The sequence below is a fragment of the Benincasa hispida genome, chromosome 11 (assembly GCF_009727055.1).
Source record: "Benincasa hispida cultivar B227 chromosome 11, ASM972705v1, whole genome shotgun sequence".
Classification (NCBI taxonomy): Eukaryota; Viridiplantae; Streptophyta; class Magnoliopsida; order Cucurbitales; family Cucurbitaceae; genus Benincasa; species Benincasa hispida.
Genome location: NC_052359.1, coordinates 36594074 through 36606331, shown reverse-complemented (window position 1 = coordinate 36606331; position 12258 = coordinate 36594074). Strand labels below are relative to the sequence as shown.

General features: G+C 31.9%; 1 protein-coding gene across 1 annotated transcript; it reads left to right on the top strand.

Moving 5' to 3' along the window:
- The first annotated feature begins 9081 nt into the window (after nt 1-9081).
- On the top strand, nt 9082-12011 carry LOC120089921 (myb-related protein P-like). The gene is made up of 3 exons (XM_039047363.1): nt 9082-9365; nt 9520-9649; nt 11127-12011. Exons 1-3 carry the CDS (start codon nt 9233-9235, stop codon nt 11824-11826), a joined length of 963 nt encoding a protein of 320 aa, XP_038903291.1. The 5' UTR covers nt 9082-9232; the 3' UTR covers nt 11827-12011.
- Nucleotides 12012-12258: the final 247 nt, after the last annotated feature.

Genomic DNA, 12258 nt, shown 5'->3' with positions numbered 1-12258 from the left:
TCATTGAGAATAATGTAGGGTATCTGACTGACATTAAGAGTTGGCTAACTGCCCAGTTCCAAATGAAAGATTTGGGTGAGGCACAGTATGTTCTCGGGATCCAGATTATTCAAGATCGCAAGAACAAATGGTTAGCCCTATCTCAGGCATTGTACATTGATCAAATGTTGATCAAGTACAGGATGCAGGATTCCAAAAGGGGTTTATTACCCTTCAGGCATGGAATCATTTTATCTAAGGATCAATGTCCTAAGACACCTCAAGAAGTTGAGGAGATGAGACGGATTCCCTATGCTTCTGATGTAGAAAGCTTGATGTATGCAATGTTTTGTACCAGACCTGACATTTTCTATGCAATAGGGATTGTCAGTCTGTATCAGTCCAATCCAAGATTTAATCACTAGATGGTGGTCAAGACGATCCTCAAGTATTTTTTGAGAACGAGGGACTACATGCTTGTATATGAAGATAAGGATCTGATCTTTACAGGATACACGGACTCTGACTTTCAGACCGATAGAGATTTTCGCAAATGGACATCGGGGTCAGTGTTTACTCTGAATGGAGAAGTTGTAGTATGGCGAAGTATCAAACAAGGATGCATCGCGGACTCCACTATGGAAGCCGAATACGTAACGGCTTGTGAAGCAGTTAAGTAGGTTGTTTGGCTGGGGAAGTTCCTTTCATATTTGGAAGTTGTTCCAAATATGGATTTGCTTATCAAATTCAAAGGAGCCTTGGAGTCATCGTTGTGATAACAGCGGGGCTGTGGCAAATTCAAAAGAGCCTTGGAGTCATCGTTGGGGTAACCACATAGAACAGAAATATCACCTGATCAGGGAGATTATGCATCATGGTGATATGATAGTCATGAAGATCGTATCGAAGCACAACGTTGTTGATCTCTTTACAAAAGCCCTCATGATTAAAGTGTTCGAGGGTCACCTGGAGAGTCTGGGTCTGCAGGACGTGCGCATCTTGTCTAGGGAAAGTACGAGATAATACTAGGGCATGCCCTAGTTTATTGTATATTGTACATTTTTATATTGTATTATACATTAGTATCCCGAGTCATTAAGACAAGTGGGAGATTGTTAGGATTGGTGTCCTAATTCTCCCAGAGTCTCGTTGTTTTATAAAGATACACATTGTTTAATGAATAAAATAAGTGTTATTTAATTCTGGCATTTACTCATATCCAATAAACAAAGCTCCTTGGTTATCTTATGTGAACTTAAGCATGTATATTTGATATACAAGTGGATCATGCCTTAAGAGATAACCTAAATAGATTTGTAGTATATGGATTAAGGTGGGATACCTGATCCTAGTGACACTACGGATACGGTTTGCTTTGTAGAGGTTTGCAAGTGTTGTAAACTACTACAGATGGTAGATCCTAACCATTCTGTGGAGACGTGCGAGCAAGGGTGTCCTATACAAAGAGATTGTATAAGACCTGGACCATGAGATGATTAGAATCTGTATATAACATCGTTGCTACTAGAGACTTACATTTCACCAAAACGACCATAGGTGACACGATCTCAATCCTGAGTGTTTTGGGAACTCCTGCCTTTGAGGGCGGTTCTTTGATTAGTATGGGTGAGAGTGGCCAGATTGCCAACTCAACATGCCTACCTTTTTTTAGACTTGTCTGATCTGGGAGCTGGAAATTCAATCCACAAGATGGAATTCACTTCTTTCTCGAAGTAGGGATAAGTAGAGAGATTGCTCTCTTAAGGGCTAATCTGAGGTTTGAACATAGTAACCACAGCTTCTCTTTGGAAGAGAAGACTCAGTCATAGTAGGATTACGACTTATGTTCATTAAAAGGATCAGTGGTACTTAAGGAGAAAGATGTAACTACAGGGGCATAACGGTTATTGGTCCAGCTGTACTTACGAGCAATCTGTGAAGGGTTGTAATTGAGTTAAAGACACCAATGTAGATGTGGACTGGCAAGCCGGCTGATTCTTCGAAACTTCATATATTTAGAAGTCCAGTGTACATGATGTACAATGCCCAAGAAACTACAAAGTTGGATCCAAAATCCAGAAAATATTTATTCTTAGGTATGCTGATGGTGTAAAGGGGTATCGCCTGTGGGATCTGACTGCCCATAAGGTTATCATCAATAAGGATGTGATATTTGTGGAAGATAAGAAACAAGTAGCAGTTGATAGCACTATAAATGAAAGCTCAGAGACTATGACAGTACACGTGGAGTAAGAATCTATAGAGGAATCTTATGAAGCTGAACTAGTGCACAAAATCCAAGAACCAGCTGAATCACAAGTACTAGAGATTCATCGATGTAGCCGAATAGCAAAACCACCAGGTTGGCAATCTGAGTATATTATAAAGAGCAGTGTTGCATATTGTTTTCTATCTGGGGATGGGGAGCCATTAACTCTCAAAGATGCAATGACAAGTTCAGATGCTACTCAATGGATGACAACAATGCAAGAAGAAATAGAAGCTCTTCATAAGAACAAGACTTGAGAACTTGTAACGCTACCACAAGGGAGAAAACACATTGGTAACAAGTGGGTGTATAAGATCACGCGCAACAATGATGACCAAGGGGAGCGGTATCGTGCAAGATTGGTGGTAAAGAGATATGCTCAGAAAGAAGGTATTGACTTCAATGTGATCTTTTCTCCAGTAGTTTGACTTACTATTATTAGAATAGTCTTGGCAATGTGTGCTACATTTGACTTACACTTGGAGCAGTTAGATGTTAAAACTGTGTTTCTCCATAGAGATCTCAAAAAAAAATCTATATGCTTCAACCAAAAGATTTTGAAGTAAAAGGAAAAGAGAACTTGGTTTACAGGTTAAACAAACATCTGTATGGTCTCAAACAAGCGCTGAGGTGTTGGTACAAGAGATTTGATTCCTTCATTATGAGCCTTAGATACAACAGACTTAATGCAGACCCTTGTGCATATTTCAAGAGGTTTGGAGAAAAAGACTTCATTGTCTTGTTGTTGTATGTTGACGACATGTTGGTAGCAGGCCCCAACAAAGATCGTATTGAAGAATTAAAGGCTCAATTGGCTAGAAAATTTGAAATTAAGGACTTGGGACAAGAAAACAAGATTCTGAGGATGCAAATTCACTGAGATATAAATAATGGGAAGATTTGGCTATCACAGAAAAATTATTTGAAAAAGGTCTTGCAACACTTCAACATGCAAGATTATAAGCCAATTTCTACCCATTTTCCTGTTAATTTCAGGATATCCTCTAGTATGAGCCCTAGCAATGAAGCAAAGAGGATGGAGATGTCTCGAGTATCGTATGCATCGACAGTGGAAATTTTAATGTTCACCATAATTCGTACCAGACCAGACATTGCACATACAGTGGAAGTTATTAGTTGGTATATGGCAAATCCTAGTCAAGAGCATTGGAATGTTGTTAAAAGGATCCTTAGATGCATTAAAGGGTCCATAGATGTTGCTTTGAGTTATGGAGGATCTGACTTTACTGTTTGAGGATATGTTGACTCAGATTATGCAAGTGATCTTAATAAAAGCAAATCCACTACCAGATATGTGTTCACTCTTGCTCGTGGAGTTGTAAGCTGGGTTTCCAAACTACAGTCAATTGTGGCTATTTCAACAATAGAAGTAAAATATATTGCAACTACACAAGCTAGTAAAGAAACAGTATGGTTAAAAAATGCTATTGGAGGAGCTCAGACATGAAATGAGAAAATTTCTCTATTTTGTGATAGTCAGAGCACCTTGTATCTTGCAAAGAATCCAGCTTTCCATTCCAAGTCAAAACATTTTCGAGTGCAGTATCACTTCGTTTGTGAAAAAATGGAGGAAGGAACGGTGGATATGCATAAAATTCATATAAAAGAAAACTTGATAGATTACTTGACAACGACAGTCAATGCTGACAAGTTCAATTGGTGTCTATTCTCGAATGGCCTAGCAGAAACATAAGCAACATGAAGATGGCAAGATAGAAAGAATGGTGTGGAGATGTGATTGATTATCAATCAAATCTCCAAGTGAGAGATTGTTGGATAATTATCAAGAGTTTTTAAGAAGTTTATTTATTATTAAGAAGTTTCTTGGAGACAATTTGGGCCACTGGATCTTACATGTTATCCAAGATCAATTCATGGCCATTAGATCTTTCACATCTCTCTAGGACAATTGGAGCCATTGGATCATTCACATCTATCTAAAACAATTTAGAGCCATTGGATTTGCTTGATGGTCAAGTTTCTTTGGGCTATAAATAGGTGAAGACCTATGGTTGCCAAATCATCCAAAATCTCTAATAAATGAGGAAGATAAAATAGAGAGGGTTTCTTCTTATAAGAGAACTTCGTGTTCCTCTATAAGAAAGAAAGTTTGTAACTCTTATTTTCATATAGTGGAATTCTTCTATTCTTGGCCGTGGTTTTTATCCTAATTTATTTAGGTGTTTTCTACGTAAAATCACTGTATGTTATTCTTTCATTTTTTCTTCTTTTTAATTGCGATTTTACTCTATTCGACCACAATCTATTTTCTCTATAAAAATACCAATCACCAAGCTAAGAATTCTGTATAACATGCCCCTACCATTTGTGTTTAACTATATATACAATTAAAATATCATCATGACACACATATTTTGGATTTATTTTTTAAAAAGATTTATGGGCTATACCATCATTTTACAGTTGTCCAATAACAGTTTGTCACGTAGTAAATTCTTCTTCCTTTTATTTTAATTTTTTTCTTGAATTTTTCTTGTATATTGTTGGGATGAGTCGTTGATGTATCTCATAACTAATCTAAGTATTTTTTTTTTATTTTAGTCATTACTTTCCATAAATTTTAAAAAGTAATATTTATTGTTACCATTATTTTAAAATTAATTGTTATTAAATTCGTAAAATAATTATAATAATAATTTCCCATTAGGCAATGACACAAAAAATGAGCGTGCTGACAAAATTTATTGAGTGAATATTAATGTAGTTTTTTTTTTCCAACTAATCATAAACTAAAATAAATTTTCAATATTTATTAAAAGTAAAACAATTAACTTGTAATATGAGAGACGGATCTATAAAGGAGTTAGAAGCATATGTTGATGATGTTATATATATGTATATCGATTTTTATTAAATACAAAAATGTATAGTTATAGTTAATTTGTAATAAGAATAATTATAGAATAGTTCAATAGTAGCGCATTCTTTTTAATTTATATAGATATAAATGTATACAAATTTTGGATCCTTCAAAAATTATTTTAAAAATTGATTGAATGTTTTGGGAATAATTCTATAAAGATTCGTAACAATATTGTAATTAATATTACAAGTTTTGAGAATTGTTACTAAAAATTCCATTTTTTTTAATTTTGACTCTAGTCCCTAATATATCTAATAAATCTATCAACTTAAAATTTATATCAAATATATCTTATAGATATTAAAAAATTAATAACTGATTCATATAAAAAAAAAAAAAAAAATTGTGTCTAGTTACACCTTAAGTTTAAAAATGTTGTAGTAAATAGATAAATTGAAGAAATGTTAACCTTTTCAAATGTGTAAGAGATTTATTAAATGCATAATTGATACTTTAGGAATCTTTTTTTAATACAATATTTTAGGAATCTATTGAGCATAAAAATTGAGAATTCATTGACTAAAAACTTTAGAAACTATTTATAAATATAATTCTAGAAGTCTATAGGCTAAATTTCTTATGGTACATACACTTTGGCCCCTTACATAAAGTTTTGGATCCGCTAGTATATAGTATAATTTTTTATTTTTTTATTTTTTTTGTTCTATTTTAGCTGTCAATTATTCGTAGGTTACACTAGATTGATAGAATCCGCCCAATTCATGGGACCATTAAAAAGCGTATGACCACAATACTACGAGGTGGAATATACTTGTTTCTTTATACTAGATCGAAAAGACCAGTTTACCCTCCGATCCAAAACTAGAAACGACGTCGGTTTAGTCCTCCCATACTGTATTAAATGCGTGGGACATTCAAGTCTCTTAGTTAGATGAAGGAATTAAAAGCTTTCGATTGAACATGTACGATGGTTAGACAAGTTACGTATGAAGTAGAAGAACAATATATTAAAAAGCAAATAAATAATGACAAACCATTTATTTTCCTAAATTTTTGGTGTTATGTTACTAGAAACTTCAAGCTAATCATTGTCAACTAAAACACTATGTACGGAGAGATATTAAAATGGATAAAAAAGAATATTTTTGTCACACTAAAAATCATGATAAAAAAATATTTTTTAATTACTCAAAATTAATTTGATATTTAATTTTATAATCATTTCATCAGTTTTGATTTTGAATTTCTATAATGATTTTAAAAAATAAAAAAAAAAATTTAACCATTTTAGTAAATTTTTTATTATATGAGCTCCACGAATGATTAGCATGATATTAAAAAAAATGTTATAATCTAATAGATATATAGTAATGATTTTTCATTAAGGCTAAATTAACGTAATAATAGGCCATATTGCCGTCTCTTCCATTTTCTCTCTCTGATCTTCGATATATGGCCTAATAGTTCTCATTTTTCTCTCTCTTTTTAAATATTCTCTTCCTTCCCTTCTTTCATTTTTTAATCTCTAAAACTATACTTCATTTAAGCAAAGCATATAGAATATAGCAAGAAGAGACTAGAATAGCATAATCACCCAGAAACCTTAAGAGTCCGTTTGAATTGAAAGCACTTTTGATAAAAAAGTGTTTAAAATAAACTTAAAAAATGTTTCAAAAACTATTTTGAGTGGTTGTCAAACATTTCAATTTTCTTCTAAAATAACTTATTTTTAAAATGATATACTTGGAAAAGTCAAACCAAACACACTCTAAAACTCATATGATTTTAAATATGTGAAGCATTAGTAGTTGAGTTTGAATAAATAGGCAAAAAGAGCTAACATATCAAGAATTCGGATAATAATTTTGATGACAAAAGTTGGTGGAAAAGAGACACGACATATGCATTACCAATTTGTAATGGTAACAACTTTTTTTTTATCCCTTTTTATATTTTAAACTAATCTATTTATTCTGGTCGGTTAAGAAAGTTTTCCCCCTTTAAGAAACTATTCGTTTTTAGCTTTTTTGTATCACTATACTGAGTTGAGGTAAATTTTTATTTTGGAAATTTGTAAAATTTTATATATTAAAATTAAAGATTTGGATCATATTTAGTTATCGAAATAATTGATATTTGAATAGGAGAAATAAAGAAAAGAAAATGAGAGCATCTATTATATGGAGAAAAAAAATGTATCTATATTAATCGTCTCGGATTGATTCTTTCTTAACTTAAAATAACTTTATAGATATGGATAATTTTGGTGTGAAAGTTTTTATATTTATGTTTGGATTATGCTTAAAAATTATATAAAGTTCTAATATTTAAGAATGAAAGGAAAAAAAAAAGTGTGATTTTTAGAGAGGGAGAAATGAAAGAAGAGGAATAAAGGTGCATTTAATAGGAGAAGGTAAGAGAGAGAGAAATGGGGAAGCATTGGGCTATAGATTGAGGGGGAGGGAAGAGAATAAATGAGCATTTAATCTATTACTTTTAAAAGGGAAGAGAATAGATGGAATAGTAGGGCTTGGTGTTTTATTGATATAAGATTTTTGTCCATATGCGAACAATAAATACATTTTTTAATTTTTACTTTTTTATTCATAGATTTTCGTTTTAATTTCTATTTGGTTCATGTTAAATTCTTAAATTCAAAACGTTATAATTTTACCATTGATATTTGAGTTTTGTTTTTAATTTGGTCTAAGATTTTATGTTCTTAATCTCAATTTTTCATTAAATACTCATTTTTTTTTATCATTTTCTATTAATTAATTAAAAATAATTATGAAGTAAAATTTTAAATTTAATTTTAAAAGTGATTAATATAGTGAAACTTAATTAATTATAATTTTTTAATGATTTTTTTATTTATGAATATAAATTAACTATAAGAACGAAAAATGAGTATTTAGTGAAAAATCAAGTTTAAAAGTGTAAATCTTGAAGCATATAGATCAAATTTAAACAAAACTCAAATATCAATGTTAAAATTGTAGCATTTTGAAATTCATTGACTAAATTGAAACCAAACTCAAAACTTAAAAACTAATTGTATAACGTTTTAAAATTTATGGACTAAATAGAAACTATAACAAAAACCTAAGGACCAAAAATGTATTCTTTTTCTTAATTTTTTTTTATATGTCAAGAGTATCAATATTAAATGTTTTTGAAGGTTTAACAATGTTTTTAAAGGGAAAAAACTGCATTTATGTCATGCATCTTTTTAATTTTTTTTAAGATAGTAAACAATAATATTAATTTAATCTTAAAAAAAAAAAAACAATTCACCTGTCAATTTTTGCATCGAGTAACTCGATGCAACCAGCCAGTACCTAAGTTTTTTTCATTGTTGAAACAAGGCAATGATCATTTTCATTCATATACTACTTATAATTATATTTTTGCACTTTTTTAAATTTGTGTATTAACGAAATTTTTGAAAATTCAAAAAAAAATAATAATCAAAAGAAATAATTGTTTAAAAAGTATAAGGGTATTAATGAGTCATTGACGACTTCACATTATATAAACTCACATCCTTGTAATATTTATCATCAATTGAAAATGAAACTTCATTTTATTAATATAGTAAAGAATTTGATTCAATAATAATGAATTTAAGAGAAACCTCTATAAATTTTGAAATGGAGCCCAATCTTTGTGTAATATAAAAGGTCAAAATCGATTTATTAATAAGATTTCAAGATTTTAAATTAATAGAATTATATAATAAAGTAAATTAATTTTTTTTTTAAAAAAATAAAGAAATGCCAACGTGGAAACATCAAGCCCCATCACCCATCTCTCGACCGTCGATTAGCCACGAGTCTACGGTTGGGTAGAACTATCGTGGCCTAATCTTCTTCCACAGATCTAAATACGAAACTATAAATGCCACCTTCTCTGCCACGTCACTCTCTGTTGCTCTCACATAACTTTCTATATAAATACATAGCGTTTGAGAGAGAGTGTGTGTGTGAGAAAGCGAGCAATTTGTTTTAACTTTTCAACAAAGAGATAAGCGAAAGGAGAGACTTTATTAAAGTGACCGCAACCAGTGAAACGATGGCGTTTTGAATCTGGTAAAAAGGCAGGCGGCGGCAGCGACAATGGGGAGAAGGCCGTGCTGTGAGAAAGTTGGACTGAAAAAGGGGCGGTGGACGGCGGAGGAAGATGACCGGTTGAAAAAATACATCCTCGCCAATGGTGAAGGCTCCTGGAGATCTCTCCCCAAAAATGCAGGTCCGTTTCAACTTCCATTTTCACCTCTCACCATCTCCAAATTAAAAAAAAAAAAAAAAAAGAAAAAAAAAACTCTATTATTTTGCAATGTTAGCTTATTTATTAAGCATTAAAGAATTTTGTTTACATAATATTGTTGTTAATTTATGTGTAGGGCTTCTCCGATGTGGGAAAAGTTGTAGGCTCAGATGGATCAACTATTTGAGAGCTGATTTGAAACGAGGGAACATCACCACAGAAGAAGAAGATGTCATCATTAAGCTTCATGCTTCCCTTGGAAACAGGTCATTTTCTTTTCTTTTCTTTTATTCAGCTCACTTAATTTTCATGCTCCCCTTTTTTGTAATCAGTAACCAGACAGCATTTATGTATTTTTTATTTTATTTTATTTTACTTACCATTGGACTAAAATATCTAACTAAAAACAATAAATATATCTTTTTTATTTAAAACTACAACTTGCTTTTTCTTTTAAACAACTTTTAATTAAATGATAGTATTATTTAATGCACAAGGTTTTATGAAAAAGAAAAAAAAAAGCCTCTTGAATTACAAAACTAGTTGTTGTGTAGAATCTATAGAATAAAATTAGATATGATGAAGTGACAAGTCCAATGTTATTTGGAACAAATAATCAAATATATACTAAATATTCAAAATTCTTGAATTGTTTTTGTTTATGGAAAAATAAGTTAATTTATTTATAAATATAATAAAATGTTAATCATTTATCAATTATAAATATCAATAAATATTTATCAATTTTAATATTTATCAGTGATAAGGATATTTTGTTTTATATGAAAATATTTTAACTAGTTTTGTCTTATGAACCAATTAACTAAAATTCTTTAATAAATATTTTCTACCGGGCAGCTCACGAGGAGAAATAATAATAAAATAAAGACATTAACATTTTTGTTTGTCTTTTTGTGGACTACAGTCGAGGGTGTCAGAGAAAGGCAGAATGACGACATGAAATGAATATAAACATTAGGGATTCAATTATTTATTTATTTATTTTGAGTCAATACATTTTTTTTTTTTTTTTATCGAACGAGGGTTTAATTTTTTATTGCGATTAGGGAAAAATTAATTCAGGATATTGGTTTTACTTTTTATCACGTGTTTCAGTCACCCTCTCTGATAACTTTTTTTAATCATTTCTCTTACTTCAATCGTTACCTATTTCTTCGTTTTATTTTCAGTTTCAATTAAAAAAATGTTCCTTTTTTAAAATATTTAAAAAATTCAATTGAATCCTTAAATTATTTTTTAGGCTTTCTTATCAATAAAATAACAATAAATGATAATTATTATCAGAGGATGATATTTGAGTATCTTCTAAGATGTACCTATTTTTATTTATTTTAGGATAATGATATTTAAAAAAAATCATAATTAAAATGTTTAAAGAAAGAGGTAAGAAGAATTTTTCATGGATCAAACTATTATTAGACAATTTGATGAGAGATGTATAAAGATAGATGTAGTCTAAAATGTATTTAAGTATTTTTTTTATTATATATAACATTTTAATTCTCAAACAAAGAAGCCAAAACATTGCCATACTTTTTTTTTTTTGTTTTTTTTATTTTTTCCTAAAATGGAAAATGGAATCACTTTGGAACTCTACAAGCTATTTCTATCATTTTCTTTTCTTCACATTCGAACAAAAAAGAAGGGTCACGTGAACCGCAAAAAAGGGTAGAAAAAAATCCGAACTCGCACCATTACCCAAGTTTATTTATTTATTTATAGGTGGTCTTTGATCGCAAGCCACTTGCCAGGCAGAACAGACAACGAGATTAAAAATTATTGGAATTCACATCTAAGTCGACAAATCCAAACGTTCCGGCGTCGGAACGACGATGGGGACGCGGTAATTGTCGACGTGGCCAGGCTCAGCCTCCCGCCGCGGCGTAAGGGCGGGCGAGGCAGGCGGAGGAAGGCGGAGGCGGAGGTGGAGGCGGAGGCGGAGGCCGTGAGGGAGATTCCATCGCCGCCGACGGCGGAGATAGAGAGAGAAAGTACCGTGTGCGGGGGCGTGGATGACCCAACGGAGGAGGAAATTAATAACGAACCGCCGCCAGAAGAACGACATGACGTCGGTGGCTCTGGGACGTTGAGTTTTAATAATGACGTATTTAAAGAGGACGATATGTCGTTGGATTTGGAAGAATTATTGACTAACGTGGAAATGCAATGGGACGACGATTACACATCTGGCACGTGCGAAAGCAATATTACCGCCAATGCCTCTGTCGGAGCCGCTGTTTCCGACGCCGGTGCGGCGGAGCTGGAGCTCGGCGGTGACTGTAGTTCGATTAGTTCTTCCTTCAGTCTGGATAGCCCTTGGAATTGGGAAAGCTTCGCCGGCGGCCTCGAATGGGACGCCGGAGAAGATTTCGCCGGTGCCGTTGCCGAATCCGACGCCATGATTTCATGGCTTTTGTCTTAGAAAAAAAAGAAAAAAGAAAGGGGGTTTAATGTAGTTCTGGGACTTTGTAATTACACTATTTGGGATAGTTTGTCAGATATTGGGGATTTTTCTCTGTCTTTCCCGTTATACCCTTCTCTATCTTTGTAAAATTTGTTCTCTTGGAATAAAAACGTGGGTTTGTATTTCCATGGTTTTCGGAAAAAGTTGTTTTCCAATTTTTTCTAGTTACTTTCTTTTATTATTGAATATTTATTTAGCTATATATAATATATACAAACAAAATATATAAATATATGGATAGAAACTACATATAATAATTTCAAATCAATGCGTCCAAAACATCACATTGAACTATATGCGGTCACGTTGTGTTCGTCGTACTCTTTAACCATAATCTAAGAAGTCAAGTCCACTATATTTACTATAAAAAGGATGAGTATATAAGAAGAC

Excerpts from the sequence above, each read along its gene's own strand:
- LOC120089921 (XM_039047363.1), top strand. The coding sequence starts at position 9,233 with ATGGGGAGAAGGCCGTGCTGTGAGAAAGTTGGACTGAAAAAGGGGCGG. Across the intron at positions 9,366-9,519 it reads ATCTCTCCCCAAAAATGCAG|GGCTTCTCCGATGTGGGAAA; the intron begins GTCCGTTTCAAC and ends ATTTATGTGTAG. Across the intron at positions 9,650-11,126 it reads CATGCTTCCCTTGGAAACAG|GTGGTCTTTGATCGCAAGCC; the intron begins GTCATTTTCTTT and ends ATTTATTTATAG.